Source organism: Fulmarus glacialis, unplaced genomic scaffold, assembly GCF_000690835.1.
Source record: "Fulmarus glacialis isolate BGI_N327 unplaced genomic scaffold, ASM69083v1 scaffold5738, whole genome shotgun sequence".
Taxonomy (NCBI): Eukaryota; Metazoa; Chordata; class Aves; order Procellariiformes; family Procellariidae; genus Fulmarus; species Fulmarus glacialis.
The window spans coordinates 1-22,925 of record NW_009227466.1 but is presented as its reverse complement, the minus strand read 5'-3'; the positions used below and the strand labels follow the sequence as shown (position 1 = coordinate 22,925).

Sequence of the window (22,925 nt, the reverse complement as noted above, 5' to 3'; positions counted from 1 at the left end):
CGAGAGCTCACGCACATGCTGCTAACACCAGCAGCTACCCTGTAATAACCCACCGTCCGTATCATTACCATTAATTATATATTAACATACCCCGTAATCTTAACTGCTGCTAAGTTGCATCTCGGGGGGTGCGAGCCGCTTTCAAAAGCCACCTGGCTGGTTCTCCTCTGGCTCTTACACCACCCGCCCCGGGAGAGGGGCTGGCGGCCAGGGCACGACTGGGATCCGGCAGGCGCCTGCGAGGATCAGGGCTGGGAAGGGCAGGAAGATCACCAGGGTAGAGTCACAGGGAAGGCACTGGTGTCCCAGCCACCCCGTGCTCCCGGGGGACCCAGAGTGGTTATGCAGGACCACCAAGCGTTAAGCGGCTCGAGCAACTCCCTCCCCAGCGCTGCGTTTCATCACTGCAGCACCGGGGAGCCTAGCACGGTCATAGCTGCCTGCGTGACCCCAACGGTGCTTTTGGTGCTCGTGACACAGGTGGGACCTGGCTGCACGAGAAGTGACACCAGAGCCCTCACTGGGGCTGGCGCAGGGGCTTGGCCACCCTGCTGTCCAGGCAGCACACGGGGAGGGCAGCTCATCCTAACCAGACCCTCAGACACTACAGGAATTCTCCAGATTCTGCACCTTCCCCTTCTCCGTGCCACCCCCAACCAGCTGGCAGCAAGACCCTCAGCACCCCTCACCTCACGCTCCTCCCAGCCCCTGAGCTTGCGGAAGGGCAGAATGATATTCTTCTTCCACCGAGTCAGGGACATTTGAGAGAGAAGCAACATGAGGCAGGTAACCAGTACCGCTTCTCGCCCGGGCAGCGCGGGGACCTCCCACACTCGTACCTCCATGCCCTGCCGCTGCCCCGGCTCAACGCTGCTCAGCCAGCACGCACAGGGCAGGGGAGGCTGCTGCTTCGAGCCCCTTTCTCGAGTTATCTCCTAAAAGCTGCACTGATCCCGCATCCAAGACAATCCCAGCATCGGCAGCACGGCTGGCACTGGGGCCAGACATTTCGGGTCTGTGCTGACAGAGCGAGCGTTTCTCCTTTCGATTCTCATAGGGGTAAAACACACACAGCATCCTCAACAAGACACAACTTCAGGAGGAAAGCAAGGATCTTCCAGAGACGCAGAGCTTTCACCATTTCGTCTCGAAGGCAGCACACCACCTTCCATTCATGATATAGCTCCAGCCAAAAAAAAGCTGGAAAGAAGCCTGGGGCTGGCTCTGCCCCGAAGCTGCAGCCGTTTCATGTGGCTCCAACGCCTCTCGCGCAGCAGCTCGCACTTTCAAAGAACCACTTGCATGCACACAGGCACACAAAACACAATTAATGAATGTTTCGCATCCCACTGTGTGTGTTCTGACACAGCCCCATTTGCCAAGAAAAAAAAAGTATGCGCGTGTGGATGTATGTATATACAAAGGCTTTAAAGAGGACGTTGCTTGCATTTTTACAGCTTTGTTGAAGGGTTTTGTTTTGTTTTTTTTTAATATAAAAGCCTAAAACAAATATAATCCAGAGAAAGGTTTTTTTTTTTAGATCTTTAATCCTTTACTGGCATGCATAACACCTGTAGAGCTCCGACACTCCCCAAGGAACATGTTTTATAGTAACTGTTTTAGACTGAAAAAAGGCAACTGCTCAGAAAAACATTGCTACTGGCTAGTATTACGCAAGCTGCCAACATGAGTATTCTTTCATGAAGGGAGAGGATTAAGCCTTTCAGGGAAGTCTATCACGGGATCGACACGGCAGCTTTACAAGCTTTAACTCTCAGGTGTTCCCCGATTGTAATAAGCTGCCTGCGTGGTGAAACCCTCTCGGGGCAAGGCACAGCAGGAGCCCACCCGCCTCTGCACAGGCGTGGTGCTGTGTGAGATGAACCCTCGTGCTGTGCGCAAGGATTCAGTTTATTACAGAATAACAATGATGAAGTTTTATTTCTTTCCTGTGAGTAAAACAAACAGGGAACCTAACAGGCCAACTGCGGTGCCATGTTTAAGCCTTTCAATGAACACAAATGCTCACCGCCAGTTTCAGCTAAGCAAACAGCCATCGTTCAGGACAGTTCTTCTCACTTCAACAAGGCAAGTTTTAGTCCTCTGAGGTGGACTTCTGCCTACATTTTGTCACCTGCAAGACTGCCTGGTATATATGTTCACTGGGTGGTTTAAAACACCTGAGTCAGCAAGCGCGCTGCATGCCAGTCACTTAAAAAGAAATTATTTTACTTGTAAGCAACAGAGATTTGGGGACAATGGAAATTCTCAGTAGGAATTGGATATCTAACTCTCCTTCGCAAATCCAAGAGCTAATAGCAGCAGATTTTGAATGATATATTAAAACTTACGATTCACCTGTTGCCATAACAAGACCTTCCTAGGCCAGATACATGGCTCATAACAAGACCTTTGTAATAAGCAAATTGCATCACATCTGCCAGCTGTCAGATTTTTATAGTTCGCTTTGAATTACCAAGTCATTGCCATCATTAGAGACAAGACACTTGCCTGGAAAGCCCAAGCAACTGTGTCAACTCTTCCACTCCTCTAAAGCATCCCGTGTTTTAACTGTGTTAGAATAAACCCTTCCACTCCTTTGGACCAAGTCAGAATTGGACTCTCTTGACCAGCTGGTTACCCATATAAAACGTTCACTGCAATACATCTGCATACATCTATGAAAGGAGAAAATATAATCACTTTATTTTCAGTATACAGACTAAATCCCACCATAAAATAAAGATAATGAGTGAGTACACATGAATTAAATACTCTGCACTTAAAAAAAAGCCCACTTTTGCCATGTCTGCTGAATCCATCGTTCGCCATGTGGCGCTCACAGCTCTCCAGCGTTGTTTCCAGAAGTGGCTGCAGTACTCCCGGCAGCAACGCTCCATCTACTACAATTCAAAAAACGCTCCCAGTTTGCATATAAGTGCTACATTTTCCTGTATGCCTTGAAATACTAATTAGGTACAACACTATTTCATCATCTCTGCTCCCAGACTATGACAGGTCCCCCTCCCACCCTTACACCAAAGCAAGAAGAATTACTTTTACAAGGAGGTAAAATCAGCAAGTTGTAGCAATACAAACCCTTCAGAAGTGCAGGACAATGGCATACTGCGATCTGCAGCAGGAGAATATTCAGCACGGACAGCAAGACATAATACTGATGAGTTGTACACACGCACATGCACACCATCACCTCCATAAAGCTTTCTGCACGGTGCGACTCCTTCCATGTCACACGCTTTTCACAGGAAAAAAGAAAAAGCCCTTCTCAAATTTAGCCCATTTAAAGCTGCCAACAAAATTTGATTCTGTGTACTATCAATACATGTTATTGCTTGTAGTAAATTGGAGAAGATTTGGACCTACACAAGAGATTCGCTTGCAAAGCACAAAGGTCACCAGTGGCCCCTACGCAGTTTTACAAACTGATCATTGCAGCTGGTACTTCCCGCACCCTCCACACCAGCGGTCGGCTACAATACTCTGCAGTTCTAAACATGCGTCGTACCATCCTCTAGAAAACATAGTCAGTGTCTTCTCTGACTCATTTAAATACACAAGAGCAGTCTGCATAAAGAAGTGTTACAGTTAATTTTACAAAATTCATCACATTCATCTTTGTTCGTTCACCCGAAAAACAGGTGACCTGGGCTGTAACGACAAAGGCCAGCAGTGCCTAATCCTCTCAAAATCCAAATGTCAAGAGAAGAGGAGCTGACATTATCGCAGAGATATTTTACATGCCCAGCAGAGCAGACGCATTCTCACTGGATTTTCAGGTGGCCAATGACCTACCTCGCCCATGGTGAACCCGACCAAAGTGTTTAAGAATCCAGTCTTTACATCTTGCACTTCTAATTGAATGTAAAGTTTACAATTGAGTGCCTTTAAGGAGTAATAAAGCAGCTCTTAGGATTTCTTCCAAGCAAACACTGACTCAAAGGCTCAATACAAACTCACAGTGTTACATAGGAACATCAGCCCATTCTAGACCCCCAGCCAGTCACTGACAACTCCCTAGATCTTCTCTTAAAGTTACATGCTGCACAATCACTTTCTTTGCTAATGCATCCTGACTATAACCTTGTTTTATAGCCTCTCTTGCTAATTATACTCTTCAAATCAGTTCTGACTGCAAATGCTGTCCTTAACTTAGTATCATAAAATTGATAGATTATTTCCAGTCTACTGCTCCAGAGCAATGCCACCTGTAAAAACATACAACTAATTCTTCCAGGAGGTGATCCAAACCAGCTCTGTTCTCAAACAGCAGATTGGCGAAGGCGGGCTGCAGATTGCAAAGTCTCCAAGTTTTCCATACCATGAAGTGAGGTAGCAACAAGCAGCCTTTGAAACAGCATTGTCTCTATATTTTTCCCTAGTATTAAATCCCTTTTCCACACAATTTAGTGAGTGAACTAGAGGCTTATCTGGAGCAGTGGAAGAAGAAAAGAGATGGTAAATAAATAATGAATGATAAGAAGAACTAGGCCAATAGTTTTGCAAAGTTTTCGTTTTTGGTACCAGCACTGAGCACTGCTCGTTTTCAGGTGGAGAGGAATACAAAACACTTCAGTCTCTCTGTGAGCTTAAAGTCCAAGTGACTTCTGCACAATCTGCTTGGCAATTTTGTTAAACTGTTCTCTGTCTTCCCGCCACATCTTGGAGGCATCTACATTGGCTCCACTTTCATCATTTGGCTCTGAAACGAGAAAGACTGAAAGATAGGTGGGCAGGCAGGCAATGGAGCAAGACCCTCTCGCTTTTTCAATAATGCCTCTGTACTGCCACTTCCCTGTGGCTTTGGCACACTTGCCCTGTAGTCCTGCTTGGGACTACAGAAACACCACTAAAGAAAATCCAGTGACAGCTGCTGGATTCCTGAACGATTCTGATTTAACTGATCACAAGAGAATATCACAGCAAGGTTGAGTTTAGGTACGAAACAAGTGGCAGAGGAGCAGGACTTTCTTTTGTTTATCCTCTCAGCAGCTGAGCCCCTGCGTGCACATGGAACAACACAATGCGGCACCACCAGCGCCATCAAGGGTTTTTAAAACTGCACACTGCTCCCTGCAAAATGTTTTTTCTGGTTCTGCGGCTTCACAGACACAAAGCCCTCCCGACCAGGCCACCCAAACAGGCTCTGTCACTCTTTGGGATGGCTTGTTCTATTAAAAAACAACAAAACAAACCAAGAAAACCCATAGAATGCTTTCATTTCTGCAACATCTTTCATCCGAGGATTCAAGAGCCCTTTACAAAGTACGTTAAGCCCCTATGACTCCAACACTTCAATTTGTACAGAGGTAAGCTGAAACGCAGGATTTATCAAGTTCGTGGTCAGCATACAGCAGGACAACTGTCATGGGATTACACAAGTCACTAAGAATGTACTCTACCCATTTTGCTTCACACACTAGTCCAAATCCACCCCAGCCCAGTTCATGGCAGACATCTTGGGCTCATGTCTTTCTCGACACAATGCTCATGGTCTACCCTTAAAAGCCAGTAGATGCGCAGGTCACCCAGTTTGGTCCGCTTGGGCTTACGCTATCTGCAGAGCCAGAGCCAAGAGTTTGCCAGCAGCCTGAAAGAAGCTGACCGTTGATGTTTTAGACTAATTCCTCCAAAAGCCATGGGAAAACAGGACGCACAGGCAGAGAACAAGAGAGACCAGGTGACTCCCTAACCAGTCTAGGTAAGGCTGCACCACAAACCAACTTCTTGGAGGCCATGGGAAGCCCAGCAAAGTACTCTTTGTCTGCACAGCTTCCCAACAGTAGGTTACTACTCCGAAGCTAAAACGGTCCCATGTAAGAATCTGTTGCTTGCTCTTTGATCAACTTTGCTGCTTCTAAACACTCTAAACCATCTAAAATCTTTTATCATTCAAAACTGATTCTAAGGGAGACGGCTCTGCCTTTTTCAGGCAGTTCAGTGGCTCTGTCCACTATGCAGAGAAGGATCCATCTTTCAGGGAGCTGTACATGACAGAGCTGATCCAGGGCCCTTGCTGGATTTAGGGAAAGCCATTTAAAAGACTGCACAAAGAGTTTTTCACCCCACCCCTCTTCTCAAGAAGCCTTCCTCTGAACCAGAGATGGCAGAATGAGCTACGTTCCCAGGCTGGCAAATAACAAACAGAAATGGAGGGTGCTGGCTTGTGAATCACAAGGCCATGGACTCCAGTTTACCGTACCGGTTAGATCTGGCTGCTGCTAAAGCCAAATCCAACACAGGCTGTAATCAATAGCTTTAAGACCTGCAAGAGCTGAACAGACATCACAGCAAATACAAAGATGGAGCACAGGTTTTGTGCAGGAGCAGGGAACCAGCTGAGCCTCCGGACCCACCTGACCATCACCATCTGCTCGGTTGCTGCCAACCTGGAGGCAAAGCAGCAGTCGCTGCTGGAAACACCTGTTTACTAAATCAGTCTTATTTTTTTGAATTATTTTCAGAGAACTGGTTTATTAATAAATAAATACTACGGCTTTAAGAACTGTCGTTGCTGCTGAGCAGCTTTAAATGTCCTTTGCTCACTTAACAAATCAAACAGCAAGAAGCAGCTCGATCGAACTCAGTAACTGCTATCTGAGCTACTGCTAATAAAACAGCAATCCTTACCTGCCAGCATGCTAACAACCGACAAGAGGATCTTTTCCACACTCTGCACGGGACTCCACCGCTCAGCGCTGCTCTCATATCCCATGGGATCATCCCCAGGAGCGTGAAGAATAGAGATGCAAACTCTCCCATCTGGGTAAACTGCACGAGAAGTACAGGGGATTGATTGTTACTCAGTGGAAACACGCAGCCTCTCCAGATGTCTAGCACAGATGAACGTTTGGACTTGGCCTTCATATGAATGAAGCTAAACCCAGTCTTAAATTTCCTCTTCCAAAGGCAAGAGGACACAAAATCTGAAAGACAAAAATCTAGCAAAAATTTCCTTTAAGCAAATCTAACAAACTTGGGTCATCCTCGCCCAACAGAAGCCTGCTGGGAGCATTCGTGTCATTTAATAACCAGTGACAGGCTCCACGGAAAAAATAAAAGATGCAGCCTTCTGGAACAAGGCGAGTATTTATGCACAGACACAGCTCCAAGTAGGTAACCAGTCCTTCTTAAATCGAAGGGCAATAGTCACACACCACTGAATGCACGTTGGAGTCCTCCACTGGACCGTGACCGTAAAAAGAATTAGGCAAACTTGCTCTGCTGCAGCAAGAAGGGAAAAGTGGTATGTTACAAACAATACAATTGACCTTATTTTGAACATTACTGAGGTGCAACCAGAAGAGTTCACACTACTTTTTAAAATTTTGCTTAAAGCTCAGCTGTATTAAAGCACATGGAAGCAAGGTAACCTATCAATCAAGGATACAGACATCGTCCCCTCCCACCTTTAGCATAAGGCAAAGCATCTGCAACAGTACAAGCCGTCTTCACAAACACTGGACTCCACTCACTTGATAATGAGTCCAAAGAAAGGTTGAACAGGCAACGGCATCTGCAACAGTACAAGCCGTCTTCACAGACACTGGACTCCACTCACTTGATAATGAATCCAAAGAAAGGTTGAACAGGCAACACAAAGAGAATGGAGTTCAAAACACTGCTTTAGCAACATGGCCTAATTCTGCAGCTTCCCAAGGAATGACAACTTTAGCCCAGTAATCTCAGTGCTTCTATTCCTCGGGTGACCAAACCTGTGCCATTGTCAGGAAAACGTGACAAAACAAAAAGAGGGAACGACCACTGGAAGCAGTTGTGCTCATTTCCAGTTCCTCCCATTCACCCAGCTAATGTCTGCACAAGCCTGCAACACGTAAGCGCTTTGGAAGACTTTTATTTACATCCCCTCCTGCAGCCCCAGGCTGGGGACTGGGGCTGGTCTAGCCGTAGCTGGAAGAGATGAAAACAGCACGTGCTGAATCAGCACTTCTCCTTGCAAGTTAGGAACACACTGGTAGAAGGTTTCACTTGTAAGTTACTCTAGTGTTTTTATGCAGTGCCTCATTTAAAACAGCTGGACGACAGCAGCACAGTCAAGACAGCAAAGACTGATTCCTGGAAGATGTATGCATCTTCCCACTTTGTCATTACGTGCTAATGCAAGACTTGCCATTAATCGCTACTTTGAAGTTATCTTCGCCAGAGCATCCATGAACATAATTTCATTTTAAGAAAAGATAGTTCTGTGGCATCTCAATTCCTCCTGTACATAACACAAACTGCAAAGATAAGGTAACACAGCAGACTTTTTAAACATTTTTCCTTGCAATTCCTCACAGGTGGAGGAGTAAGCACTTAAGGAACAGAAAAAGCACAGCACAGCCACCCATTTCTACAAGCCTTTCTGGGTATAACCAGGCCATCACAATCCCACCTGAGAAGAAAGATTCAAGCATCTACTTTTGCTGATCTCAACTTCAGATTAATGTGACCCAGAGTCACAGGACTTTAAAGAGCTGAGCTGACCATCCAGTATGTTCCAGTTAACCCCACCGAGGAAGCGCCCACATGTAGAGCTATTCTGTGAGGCAGTTTGTGCCTCTCCGCACCCTACTCCTCCCAGCTATGCTGCACACAAAGCAGCTGCGAGCAGCGAACCTCAAGCCAAGGCCAGAACTGGAGCTGCAGAGTATTGTGTGGACATGGATTTGCTCGTGGAGACCAGTCCTGCCAAGAAATTTGGGTGAAATAGTCCAGCTGGAGCAAGGTGCCGATGCGGCCACGCTTTTTCCAGGTACCAAACGCTGCACTGCTGCAGACATCAGAGCTTCAGAGGTGATGCTACACTGCCTTGGGCACGTCTGCACAGTTCTACGCTGTGATGTGCAGGTGTGTCCTCCATAGAACAGAAAGATGGGCTTGCTTGTGGATTAAATGGGCAAGTATCTGCATCAGTGGTCTTTTGAGAAGGGAAGAACAGAGGATCTTAAAGAAATTGCAAAATTCCTTGGAATAGGATGAAATAAATTGATTCCCAGCTGAGATTAAGTTTTCTGTTATGCAAGTGCAGGAACGACAGCTGGAAAGGAAACACAAGGCAGGAGGGCACCATTTTCCTTTTATTGCTCTCAAGTGGCAGACACCTAATAGCCTAGAATACAGATCCAGCCCATCGAATCTGGGTGATGATAAACAATCCTTACACAATCCATGTTGATTTAGCAGATGTCGTAAGCAACATCGAGGCTGACTCCAGAAAATAGTGCTCCAGGCTGTGAAAGGGGCTTTAAGGTTTTTACCTGTCCAAGGCTCAAACTTATTAGCTGTACTTGTTACTTCAATTACTTCCACTGAAAAGTCTTAAGATAATATTGTCACCATCAAAATTGCAGAGAAAAGGCCAGCGAAGTCTTAATATTAAATGCCTGCAAATGTGTCATCTGCTTGGACAGAGCACTCTGTATTTCAGAAAGATGACACCAGAAATGTTACTAAACTCGTGACTTAACGGGGAAGAAGCCATGCTGCCAAATAAAGCTGCATCCAAACTTTGACCAATATGAACAAATTTTCACTCGTTAAAATAACACCAAACTACTTCAATACAAGCCACAGAGCGAGACTAGAAAGAGTCTGTGTTAATTCACTAAATCTCACATCATATACAGAAGATTTATCTTCAGACTAGTTATACAACAGTTATAAGCATTCCTGGAACGATCTTAAAGGCAGTGAAATTGCTGGAATCTTTACTGGACTGTTCATGACCAAAAGGTATATGAGGAATAATGCGATAAAGTGACCCTAAGACAGCGCAAAATTGCTGGACAGCTGAACGCTCCTACTGCATACTCAAGGTTGGAAAGGAGGAGAACCACCCTTGGTAAGGACAGCAGCTCTCCTGCTGCAAAAGTTTGTTTTTAAGGTGCACAAGCAACCCACTTCCCCATACGTCCTGCTGCGTCAGACTCACTGTTTGGATGGAACATCTCGCACGTGAACCTCATCTTCGGAGGACTTAACGGGTAGTCGAGTGGAAAGCTCAGAATAGCAGGGAAAACCCCATACTCGAAACAGGTGTCTTCAGGACCCCTAGAAACAGATAAAAAGCTATTCACCAGAGTTTTACATAGTTCTTTCACCCAAATTCTTGTCTAATGAGACATTTGAGATTTGGGTTATATTATCTTCTCCAGAAAACAAAGAGTTAACACACTTTTACCCCACACCTCATAAACTTAAATCCAAATATGGGGTTTGGGAGGGAAGGGGGAAATCAAAGCTTGCACACTAAATTACTAGGAAGGTCACAACACTGCTTAATTAGCAGGGTGTGTCTGGATATAACTGGAGTATCTGGCTCCAAGGCATGTTCCAGGATTTGAGCGTCTGCATGTCAAGAGAAAGCAGAGGCAGGTGTGGGACTCCTGTGCCTTTGAAGATACTGTTACGCTGCACAAGACAGAGGTGTCAAATGCTGTAGCTCAAAAATAATTTATAAAACCTATGGAGATTCAAACTGCCAGTATCAAGCATAACCACACATAAACACTTATCACTATCTGATGCAAAAAACACAGCAATGTTTTGTAAAAATAAAAACACAGCTCAGGGACTATAATTGCTAGATGCAGGACAACAATGTTTCTTTGCAGACTTAAAGTATTTAGTTTGCACTCCCTCCAGTGCACGTGGAGAACAAATGGCTTCATCAGGGTTCTTGTAGAAACATTTCCTTATTGTGTTCATCATCTAGTTCAAAGTGCAACCAAGTTGAGAATATAAAGACAGCTATTTTACCCTCCCTACATAAAACATTTTTGGAAGGTGAGCAAAAAAGTTTATTAGACATGATTTATTCAAACTTGATGAACCATCTGGAAGTTATAACACAAACATGATCTCCCCTGATTGGAAAGATCATGAAACAAGCTTCATCACTGAAAACCTTAGCCAAGGAAACCTCATGTATTTAGTAAAAAGCTCTTCAAACAAGGGTTATACTGTCTGGGAAATACGGTTTAGGAATATATTCATGCCTCCTCCTCCCAATCCACATTCTCCATGCCCAAAAGAACATAAAAGTTCAAGGACTCCTAACAGTTAAGACTGCAATTGGTAACCTACAGAGAAAGAAAATTGAGACCAGCAAAACCTAAAGCCCTAGGAGGCTCACTCTCAAACTTTGGGATTCAAAAGACTTGGTTGGTAGATAAACACAAGAACTACATGATTTAAACCTGAATATTGACACTGGCAGGTAAGATTAGAGAAATGCATCAACATACTGCAAGAATGAAAGCTAAACCATCTCAACCATTTTGTTCCCTTTCTGGCCTTTTCCCTAAATTTAGTCGGGATTCAATTCACATCTGAGAGTAAACTGAATGCATTTTTTCATGAACATTCCAGCTGCATTTTAAAGGCTTATTGTTGAACTTCTAAGAGTATGTACATACACGCATTGAAAAGCTGGTGGGTGTCTTATGTTCTGAGAGCAAACACACAGCCTCAAGGGCTCTTCTGTAAAATATGTTAACCCAACACACTCCATTTTAGGGCCCGTATTATGTGCGCAAAATGCTTTTGTTTTAGCAAAAACACTGCTGCCAGGATCAACTTCAAAGAAATTATTAAAGTTAATCCAAGACAGCATTTGCAACTACAAAACGCTCAGGAAGCCGCAACATTTAAACTTGACAGCATCACTTTCAGTTCAAAAAGGACATCGGCAGGGCCAGAGAGGTAAAGAGCACAGCACCTTTTGCAATCACACCACCTGCTCTGCAAAGATTTCAAAGTACACCACATTCAAAGCCTCCGTGCCTTATGCTATGATCTCATCTGAGCTGCTATGCTAGCTGAAGTCCAGACTACCCAGTACTTGATTAGGCTTCCTCCAAGAAACACCCAGACCGTGGGGTGGTGACACCCGTCCCACTGAGCAAAGAGCACCGAGCCAACAGGCCAGTTGCCTTAAGCAGCTCCTGTACCCCAGGAAAGACAAAGCATCTGCCATCACTAACCGTGCGCACACGGAAGGCACTCATTCTGCGCAGGCTTGAGGCATGTAACCCTGAGAAAAACCTCGTCTTAAACCTGCTCCATCTAACACTCTTTACAGCAAAGCAGGCAGGTTCTGCATCTTCTTCCGTGCATGATGCTACTCTACAGACTTCCCTAAAGCACTGAGGAGCGGACACCCGTTCTCCTCCAGCCATTATATGGCATTAAATGACTTGCTAGACAACCAGACTGTTTAGTTGTGTGAGAGGTGTTACAAACAACTTTGTTGACATAAGACATAGCATGAAAATAAGAAACTCTAAACTCCATGAGCTGGCTATTACTTGGGCAAGAGGAAGAAAAGGATTGCAGGTATCTGCCAAAATAGGAGGGGAAAGCGCATTGAGAGGGACAATTAATTCTGTAATCATAGCTTCATGTACATTTGTAAATGGCTTCTTATTTGTAAAAAGACGCTGGAAAACGACCAAAACCCACAGTCATCAGATGCCGAAAAGGGGAATTCCATGCTAAACAAAAGTCATAAGCCTAATTATAGATCTAGTTACCTTTCTAGACAGGTTTTTGATAAGTTGACTTCAATTTATACTGTTTAGTTTTCAAGCAATCTTTAGGCTAATAAAGTTCTTAACAATTATGTGGTTTTGTGTCTTTTGGGGATAAACTTTAATAGCAACACATACTTGTATATGCCAACCAAAGAGGGCAAAACTTGGTCCTGAAATGTTAAATTCACAAACTTTCAAAACACGATGCAGCCTGTGGGACCTCACGCAGCGCTAAGGAATTGAGCGGCATTATGGTAAACTCTCTTGACGTGCTGGGGCTATTTATCATCACGAATAAGTCACCCTGTTGCAAGATTTGGCTTTCATAAATTCTCTAATTCAGCTACTGTTTGATGTCTCATCAAAAGGGTACAATTCACATCAGGCTCCAAACCTCCACTGTTCAGAAAGATTACCACATTGTATTTTCAGTTCTGGATCTATTATACTCACTTTGGGAGCGTAAGAACTGTTCTACCATTCACGCACGTCAATACAGCCTTAATATTTATATGTTTAACATCTATCCAGCACTGCTGCTGCAGGCAAGAACACCAGAAATACAAATTATTTTACCATTATTTTAAAAGGCATTATTTTATCTCCGAGCCAAGCTCTTACATCAATCTGTGTAACATTACCCAGCACACCTCTGAATTGATAAATAGGCAATGTCTTTTCTCTCTTAGGTCTCTTTTTTTTTTAATTTATTTGCCATTACATGTGCTCTAGCTTTATATAAATTGAAGGAAAAAAAAAGTATTCTGTTCTCTTCATTATTACGCTACTTACCTTTTGCACTTCATCTGTCTAAAAATTTGAAGCCAACTTTACTTTAATTTCTTCACCTGCACTTCTTTCATTCCCAGAATCTCACACAGCACATTTGAGATTACAAAACATTTGAGAAGATTATCACAGACAACTATAAACAAGTCATTTAGCTTGCTTTCCAAATGTACGCAAACACTTCTACTAATAGAGTTTTGTAAAGAGATGAAAGTAACCAAACGTGTTTAGGGTAAACATGTTTCTATTGTACCACAGCTTCAGAATTTAGCAGATCTTAAAGTATAATTTTATTATGACACACACATAATACAGAAACCAAAATTAAAGCACCTCCGCCTCTCATTTTGCACTGACAAAGACCTGAAGCTCAACACTCAGCACTTTAAAGGGCTTTCAAGTCTGCAAGCAGCTCCTCTGTTGTTTAAGAATTTGTTATGGGAAACATCAGAAAAAGTATTTTCTAGATAATGAATCAAATCCGAAAGTACCTCTGTGTGTCCCCCATGAAAGCTCTACTTAACCGCACAATCTCTGCTACGAGAAAGTACCGATAGGCAGGAATTTCCTTCCATATTCCAAGAAGTGCATTAAATCCTCTGGGATTTCTACACTCCAAGCAATGCACAGCTGTCTGAACTGAAATTTGGTACATTACAAAGCGCATGTTTCAGAAGAGTGATAACTATCCCACTTGCAGAAAGAGAAAGCGTAAGACACTGCAGCCAGAATCTTTGGTGTCAGGCAACAAATTACCTATTTCTATGCTAAGTGTTTATTTTCAGGCGACTGAGCTACCAGGAAGTACAACCTGTTCATCACAGGATAAATTGCTGCACGTAAGCAGAGGCATTTGCCAACTCTTCATATCAATCAGCAAACAAGCAGTGGTAATCCAAACCTCCATTTACCAAGGCCTAAAATAACTCAGAGGCTCACGCTTGCCGTAAAGTAGGATCACCCACGCAGCCAGCTTGTGTGGAATAGGTGATATGCTACAGCTTGGGACGCTTTTGTATTGGTTGCGTGTCTGATCCCAAGAGACAGAAATCTTGTTTTTCATCCCTAGTCAACACACTCCAAGCAAACCGAGCTAGGAAAATTCTGCCACCCACGCTAGTTGAGAATCTCATAAGTCAGCACTGGTGGTTGCAGTGAAAACCTGGCAAGAGCACAGCAGGCACACTGCGAGTGGGGCCATGGCCACTGCCTGCCGCCCCCGGTGTCCTCCAGGACCCCTCTGGTCCTGGCTGAAGGAAAGGAAATCACCAACTCTTACTAAAGGAATCTTGAAATACAGAGCCTGGATCTACCCTAACAACAGACCATCAGCTTCAAGACAGACTTAGCGGTTTGGAGCTTCTTCATCTTTTAATTCTGTAGCTTTTAATGCATTAATGGTCAGACCCAAGTGACAAAGGTCTCTTTTCCTCTCCCTTACTGTTTTAGAGCTTTATTTTGTAAAAATCACCAGTTATTCCATGTACTCAAAGTTCCCAAAGAATCATGAGTAAGAAGTACAAGCAAGAGAGAAGACAACTTGCACGATACTGGGCAAGAAGGTTTTGTCTTTTCATGGCAAGTTTTGCTACGAACAACCGTACCCGTCAGTTCAGGAGTGGAAGGGGGAGGACACAGCTTTATAAAGAAGTCTTTGTCACCCCCCCAAAACACAACAGGTAGCGATCAGAGCTATTCACCAACAGAAGAGCTTTCTACACAGAACAACTGCACCCAACGTCTTTACAACACCAGCCGATTCATGAAGTGTAAAGAATTTTAAAAGATTTTTTTTTTTTAATTTGAATACTTTCTCAGATCAATCCCCTTCCATTTTTCTAGAAAAAATTTGAACAGTAAATAAAATAATTTTAGACATTGATTTTTTTCTCCTATCACTGCTAATCTCTGTATTTTGCTCCACTTAAAACATGAGAAAAACCTGTCCTGTATTTGCAGTCGAGTAAAGTTCCCAACAGGTTTGTGTGATCTACAAGCAATTCATTGTTTCCTACAGTGTTTGTATATGCAACGTATATCCAAGGGAGCCCAAATGAGGATTCCCATCAAATTTACAAGTTAGTTACGCTGAATGTTGCTTATTATAATGATGACACCTGTACAACAAATGGTCACTTAAGTCCCAATGCTGCCTCTGTCACACTGTTTCAATTCCAAATATAATTCCCTGTTTGGGTCAGAAAAGACGTTCCCAGCAAAGGCAGGCCAAGATCGATGTTATGCAGAACTGAGATTTTTTTTTTTTTACATTTTTGTTCTCCTAGAAGCTAATCATAGCGTGCAAGTGCGGATTTCAGATACAAACCAGTATTAACTCACATAATCAGAGCTTCCCATTCAAAGAAGTTCTCTTCATTCATGGGACCTATTAAGAAAAAACAAAACAATGCTTAGCGCTACCTGAATGCAAGGTTACAGCTTCACAGTGCAAAAACCCTGCTCAGCTCCTCACCTGCCACTATCCCTTCTGGTGGGTTCAGGGTCAGCTCTGTAAAAACAAAAACACAAGGAAGGTTAACATGACCTGCAAGCCCAAGCATTTCAGCTAGCGTTTGGGTGGCCACAGCTTAGCACAGAGGCCCCACCAGCAAACAGCCTTGGAGAAAAGCTTGAGGACACCATGGGAGGAATCTTCTGGCCATGCTTTACTGGGCAAGACTCCACATCCAGAAGGCCCAGTACCCCACTGCTGACAATTTAACTTCTTCATGCAAGGCAGTTTTCTAGACAAAATTATTTGGCATTTTGTGCCTTTCCAGGCTCCCAGAATTAGTCTTCCCAGGGGCAACAATTTAAAACTGAGAAGGAAGGAAAAAACCTCTTTCCACAAAGCATGGGGAACACTCTCCTCTCGGGGCACTGTGGTATCTGCAGGTACAAACTCAACAGCCTGAAGAGAAAACGGGTTGTATTCCAGTAACCTCTCTGCACCAATTCAGACTTGACAGCATCTCAATACAAACCCCAAAAATGCCGTAAAAAGGTGGAGAAGCAAAGCAAGAGAGATTTGACAAGCATCTCTGTTCCTTGAATTCAATCCAACTCCTCCTGCCTGGCCTTTTCCAAAAGGCGAGTAAAAAAAGATGCAGCAAACAAAAAGCAGCTATGGCTGCACATGGCAAGTTTAGATCCATCAACCCTCACCTTCTGTAGGAAACTGGTACAATTCCCAATTCGTACAATAGCCTTCAGCATCAGCACCTCATTTCAAGCCTGCTGAAGCCCAGCACACTGTGCGCTGATAAAATAATAACCAGGTTTTCTACTATCTAGTGCAATGACCATCAGCTTCCAGTTTCTGAAGTCCTGCGGGGTGGTAGCCACTGGCGAGGCAAAGTTCAACCATGCACAGGCAACCAGCGGACCTGCAGTCCCTGGGGGGCTGAACACCAGCCCCACAGCTCTGAGCGAGACACGGGGCAGGCGGCGGGACCGGCGGCAGGAGGCGACGCTCCGAGGGTGTCAGACTGGAGGAGGTGACAGTAATTAGGCCAACTTACGTAAGGGCTGTGAGCTGCTTATCTAGAACAGTGTTTCCTAACCGATGGCCTGTGGACTACTAGTGGCCCGTAACACACAAAACGCAGCCACAGAAAATGCCATGTGCATTCCCACGCATGGAAACAAGCACAAATGCGGACCCGGGGAAGGTGGGAAGTCACAAACCAATAAACGAGACACTTGACCTCATTTCTGTTAAGCTATACGTGAAAATTGTCGGTAGCGCAGCACAAAACAGTGCAGATTTTTGTCTTAAAACAGCTAAGTTGGATTAAAAATGTGCTGAGATACACCAACAGGAAAGATAGCAAAACTCTTCAGTTCACTCAGACTGCCATTAACTTTGGCACAGACCTCTGATTGAAGTTCAAAAGCACAGCAGCAGATTGAAACTCAGCGTTACGGTTTCCCACAACGTCTTGACGTTAAGGAGCAGGTTTTACCAGCTTGATAGTGGGTCTCTAACAGCTTTTCTTGTTGATGTTTTTAGACAGAAAGAGGGAGATGTCAAACCCAGGAGCTCCTGGAATCATTTTGCTCCATCTTGTGGCTCTCTCTAAAAAGAAAATCCCTCTGATGTTTCCCACGATTTCCCTTGAAAACCCCAGGAGCATTTTCATTTCAGGCCCCACGCTGGCAGACAGCCCCTGCGACTGCCCGGTGGCAGCATCTGGGTGTCCCCTGCAGCAGGCAGCCACGCAGAGGTGTGCCGTACAGCATTCCACCCCCAAGGAAAACCGGGGCGACGGGAATTAAGAGCCAAACCCTGCCGAGCAAAGGGTCTTTACGAGGATGGAGGTTCAATTCTCCACCTTGCTCAGCTCTCCCCTCGGAGATAGGTGAAAGGTTTCCATCCTTAAGGATTAGGCAAAGCAGTAACTTGGTGGTTCAGGGGCACATGAGCTTTGATTTTGAGTGGCTGCTACTATACCTGGTCATTGAGGAAGGAAAAAACCCTTTTCCACGTGGATGGTCACGTCCTACCCTGTGATTTCTCTAGAGCCATTCAAAGGGAAATTGGGAACACAGCTTTCAGGAACTACACAGCATGAATTGCCAGTAGCTGCCACAGCATCAGCTGCTTCAGTCTTACCAGAGCCTCCAAAATAGGGTCATTTTAATGGGAAGTCAGGGGAAAATTTTTGCTGATTATTTTTAAGAGAGCAGCAAAAAGCATTCAATCAGAGCATGTGGTTTAACCTTTCACTGCAGAACGACTTTGACAAGTCAGCTAGGCAAACAGCCCCCTACTCCACTCTCCTAGGCCACCCCGTCCCTCTGCGGCTGTCCTCCCAAGCAAGTCATGTGGCATGACAGGAGCACAGAGGCAGATGAAACAGCCCACCCTCTGCTCTCCAGGCATCCAGCCTGGGGGTAACTTCTGGCTAGCTGGAATCTGGCCTCCTGGCCTCCTGGCCTCCTGGCCTGCAAGACGCACCCCCGTCGCATGCATGGTTTGAAGCTTTCCCAAGGAAAGCTCTCCCCCTCTGCAACTGCCATGCCACGCTGTCCTCATCACGCCTATCCACCCCTGACAGCAGCGTGCCAGCGCACACCCACACCCCAGCCACCACCACCCGATGGCCTCAAACACTGATGTGCCACTTCGTTTCTTGCATGCACTATTTCCCAGCGACAGCAAGGAGCTGAGCCCTCTGCCCGTGCTGAGCAGGGACAGCATCCAACACGAGGCGTTGACAGGGGAAATGCGGATCCTGAAGCTACACCAGCTACTTGAGAGAGGCAGCTTGTACGAACTGAGAGCCACCTCCCTTGATCCCCCTTCTCCAAGGGGCAAGATCAGCACAAAGACTTTGCAGGAGCCCTTGGATGTAGCAGCTCCTTGCCCATGGCTGACCAGTGACTGCAGGTCCAGGAAAAAACCTCCGAGGAGTGGAACGTCATGATCCATGGGACAACCGAGCTGGGAGCAGAGCTGTCAGACACAGAGGGGCCCTCCCGCTGCGTTGGCACTGCAGCTCCACCACCCTCACCTGGAGCTGCGGGACCCCGTGCCTGTGTTGGAGCACAGCCCCCGTTCTGCAGAGCATTACGACTTCCCCCGGCTACCAGCGGGCAGATAACCTCTTTGGGGAAGGCAGAGCCAGGCCACCACCTTCCTGTGCAGGTATTTCTACACAGTGCCAACTACCAGAGCTGCCATCAGCAGGAGCCGTGGGATAAAGCAGCCTCCCCACACTCCCACGGAGTACTCTACCGCCAGGCAAGCCTCCAGGGTTCCTACGGAGCAAACGCACGAGCAGCAACGTCCTATTAAGGGATTCCAAGAGGCGGAAGGACAAGCAGTCAATGTGGAAAAAAGGATAAAACAGAAAGCCAGAAAAGGAATCAGTTTTGAAAGAGATAAAGGGAAAGGCCAAGAAAAGCCTCTGCAGAAAACAAAGGAGCGGCAGAGTCACGAGGAGAAGCTGAGGCTGGCAGCTGCTGCTGGAAGGGAAGGTTGTGGTGATGTATAGGCACCTATACATCACCACAACCACGTCAGGGTGCCTCAGGCTCTGGGGGGTTGTGGGGAGCTCTCTACTCAGACACGTTTTGGGTGCATGTTGGAGGAGCCCATGGTGGTGGAACCCACCAACTGATTCAGAGCAACGTCTCTCTTCAGCGCTGGAGAGCATTTGGAGCAGTTTCCATCTTCACATCCTCCACAAGGCATCCTGTTCGGTTTGCAGGGTGGTTTTGCTGCACGCAGTCAGGGGATTTGCTTCCAATCGAAACGCAATGAAGTCCCATAGCTAAACCTTACTTTAAAGTTTTGCTTGTAAGCCGAGACTGAATGAAACTAGCGAAGTGCAACGCTTCTGTTGGGAACTTGGGACAGATTTGGGTGCACACACAATCAATGCCTTCCTCTTCATTTCACTGCTCATTATGGAGTCATTATAGGCCAATTACGCCTTGGCCAAAAGGAGGAGAACTGAAAACACACCTTCTTGTTAAATGCAGTTAATAAAAAGATTGATCACATTCTTAAAAGAGAACTTCAACAGTACGCTTTCTAAAAACTGTATCAATTTAGCGTATCTCCAAGGTGATTAAACACACAAGACTCAAGAAATATTAAGGGCATATACACACTTCTGACAGCATCTGGACTGAGATGCTTGAAACCAGAATCTTGTTCTTTCTATTCTGCCAGAAATTCTGTTTTCTTCTCTCTCTTCTCTGACATAGCATCCAATTGGCATAAGGCAGTTTGAGCTCACGCAGACACACGATGCAGTGCGTGTCTGAGATATTGAGATATTTCCTAGTTATGCTTAGGAAAGAGCATTTTCAAAGCAGGTTTAACAGGGACAGCTGCAGAGGCCTACTGCAAACGCTCATCCCTCTCCTCCCCCTGGAAAGAGCAGCTCGTCACAATCCGCCCCACCGCAGCAGGAGTTTTCTTCCAGCTCACACGAACTCTCTCCAAGCAATAAGGACAGGAAGCATGCATTGAAGTGCTGCCAGATTTTGTTCTGTACGACGAAGGTGTATTTTTTCTATGAATTCTGAAATCTCAGAATTAACTTATATCTCGTATTTTTAACCCAACAGCACTCCCAATGATACCTGTTGGCATTGCAATCCACTGCTCTGTTACCTGTTTGTGCCAGAAAGGAAATACAGTGCGTACAACTAGGCACTATAATACTTGCAGATTTTACTTAATACTTTCAAAATAACCCATTCTAGATTTAAAAACTCAAGCCAGTGGTATCTTCAAGATCATGCAGGAAACAGTAAATGTAGAAAAAGAAGCATAAGCTGCTATTGAGAGACTAATTTCAGGCTTTAATACTACTAAGTATTCTAAATCTAGAATTAATAACAAACATATGCTCTAAAAGAAATGACGCTCTTTTTTATATCTGATTTTTTTCAAAGCTTTATCTAAATTAGTTCTGGCAGAGTAGAAAAATACTTGAATAAATATGAGACAGCAAAAAGTCATCACACTCCAAACACGCAAACGAAGATCTGAATGAGGACAAAAAAATCCGTCTCATCTGGCTGCCCACAGCCACCTTTCCTTCCTTCTCCACAAGGAAGGGAAAACAGTGCAATTTCACAGCCTCTCCCAAAATGGGATATATTTGGGCTCCAACAGGTAGAAACTCCTCACAACGTCAAGCATTTTACACATCAGGTAACAATAAACCTTTATTTAAAGATTTAAACATGCGCGCGCACATACACAGAGAAAATCAAAGACCAAAACTAAAAAAAAGGCAAGTAAGGAAAGAATTAGAAATCTGGTAAACAAAATACACCCACCAGCAAGGCACTGACTGCCAAACATCTCTGTCATTACTAGAAGTAACTAAAGGGAAGACATAGAGAAGAAGAAAGAGAAAAATTAAAGAAAAAAAAAATTGTGTGCACAAATATATACACAGATATATACAAGATTTCATCCAAGATGGGCAGCCAGGAGGAAGGGCTCATTTAAAGTCGTCTTCCCATTCCCCTTTACCCAGGGCCACACAGTGCTTATGCCCACGCTGGGAACACACATCGTCAGGAGGAAACTGAAAGTTCATGCAAAGCCAAACTTCAGACTACAGCCCTGTCCCGAGACAGGACTTTCTCTTCTTCTGCAAAAAGAGGCAGCAGAACTACCTACGATTAGGAAGTACTCTTATTTTTCAAAATAACTTTTGCTGAAAATTTCTACAGGGCAAAACAGCTTCTGAAGAGCTACAACTAACTGCCCGGTCTTTTGTGAAACACTAGGGAAGGGTTATAATTCAGGCTTGATTCTGGGTTTTGTAGCAAAGTTTGATGAGCGCACCCTCTAAAGGAAAGTAACAACCCTGGAAACACACATACAGTGCAGGAAATCCAGGCGGCCACAGAAACCAAAAAGTCTGGCTTACGCTACTTCTGTAACTGAGGTTTCCAGAAGTAAAAGCATTGTACGCTTAGTCACTGTAGATTACATTCATTTTTTACAACACTATGTTTTATTAAGAGTCAGGAAAGTATTTATAAAGGAAGATCACAAACAAGATGTTATCTCAGTTCATGGTAAGTGTTACCCTGGGAAGCTATGCAGAGAAGATTCACGTAATGTCTGCCTGTAGCATTAAGTCAAATTCTTTTTGATGCTATTTAATATCACTTTTTCCTATAGAATTCATTCATACAAGACATTCTAGTAAGATCTCAGAGGTTCTCAACAATGAAGGATCAAAAACGCTTTTTGGGACTAAGGGGATTTATGTAAGAGAACAGATAAAAGCAGAGTCAAGTTTTTTTGCAGCTGCCTTTCAGGTCAGTGCTTCTGGATTACAATAGAACAATGCAGGTTTCTAGGACACACCGTCAGCACAAGCTTTACCCGCCCAACGGAACCGGCGGGGCTTGCTCACCGCCCGGAGCAGCTACCGGCAGCAGGCCGAGCGGCGGAGGGGCCCAGGCCAGCCCCAGCCCTCGCAAACACCTGCCTGACGCTTCAGTTTACAGACCTGTGCTCTGCAGAGCGGCCTGAGAATAAATGCGGTATTTTGTCAGGAAACGTGCATCTGTAAATACTCTATTTTATAGATGGAGTCTTCCACTAAATGATGGTAAAGTGAGAAACAACAGCTCATCCCTGGACAACCTCGGGAGCTCTGTAAATGACCTTCACTGGAGCCAGAGGCCAGCTCTGACAGCCTAATGCCATCTTTCACCTACCAAACATTTCTTTTTTCCCCCATTCTACTTCCCTGCCTTAAAAGCCAGAACATCAGAGGCCAAAAGCAACCAGGTAAACAACAACAACAAAAAAGTATTTCTTGCCACAAAAGGTGCCTTCAGACACCTCGCGAGCTCACCGGGGAGCAGATGACCCGGGAGGAATGGGGTGTCCCAGAGGGACCCAGCCCGCAGCAGCAGGTCCCGGCTCCCTCCGCTGGGGCCGGCAAAGATCACAGCTCGCCGCTCCCTGCAAGTCACATCTCACGCAGACTTTTAAACAAAACACCAAACAAACAAGTCTATGTCTTTGATCACTAAATTCGAGTTTAAATGCTGTTACTAACCGCCGCGCTTCCGTTAAGGTCCTGACAA

The 22,925-nt window shown here is 45.0% G+C and overlaps 1 protein-coding gene across 1 annotated transcript; it reads right to left on the bottom strand.

Moving 5' to 3' along the window:
- Window positions 1–4,146: 4,146 nt before the first annotated feature.
- Window positions 4,147–15,904, bottom strand: UBE2G2 (ubiquitin-conjugating enzyme E2G 2). The gene is made up of 5 exons (XM_009583144.1): window positions 15,817–15,904; window positions 15,684–15,729; window positions 9,953–10,071; window positions 6,649–6,789; window positions 4,147–4,720 (listed from the first exon to the last, which is right to left on the bottom strand). The coding sequence occupies exons 1-5, from the start codon at window positions 15,902–15,904 to the stop codon at window positions 4,608–4,610; spliced, it is 507 nt and encodes a 168-aa protein (XP_009581439.1). The 3' UTR covers window positions 4,147–4,607.
- Window positions 15,905–22,925: the final 7,021 nt, after the last annotated feature.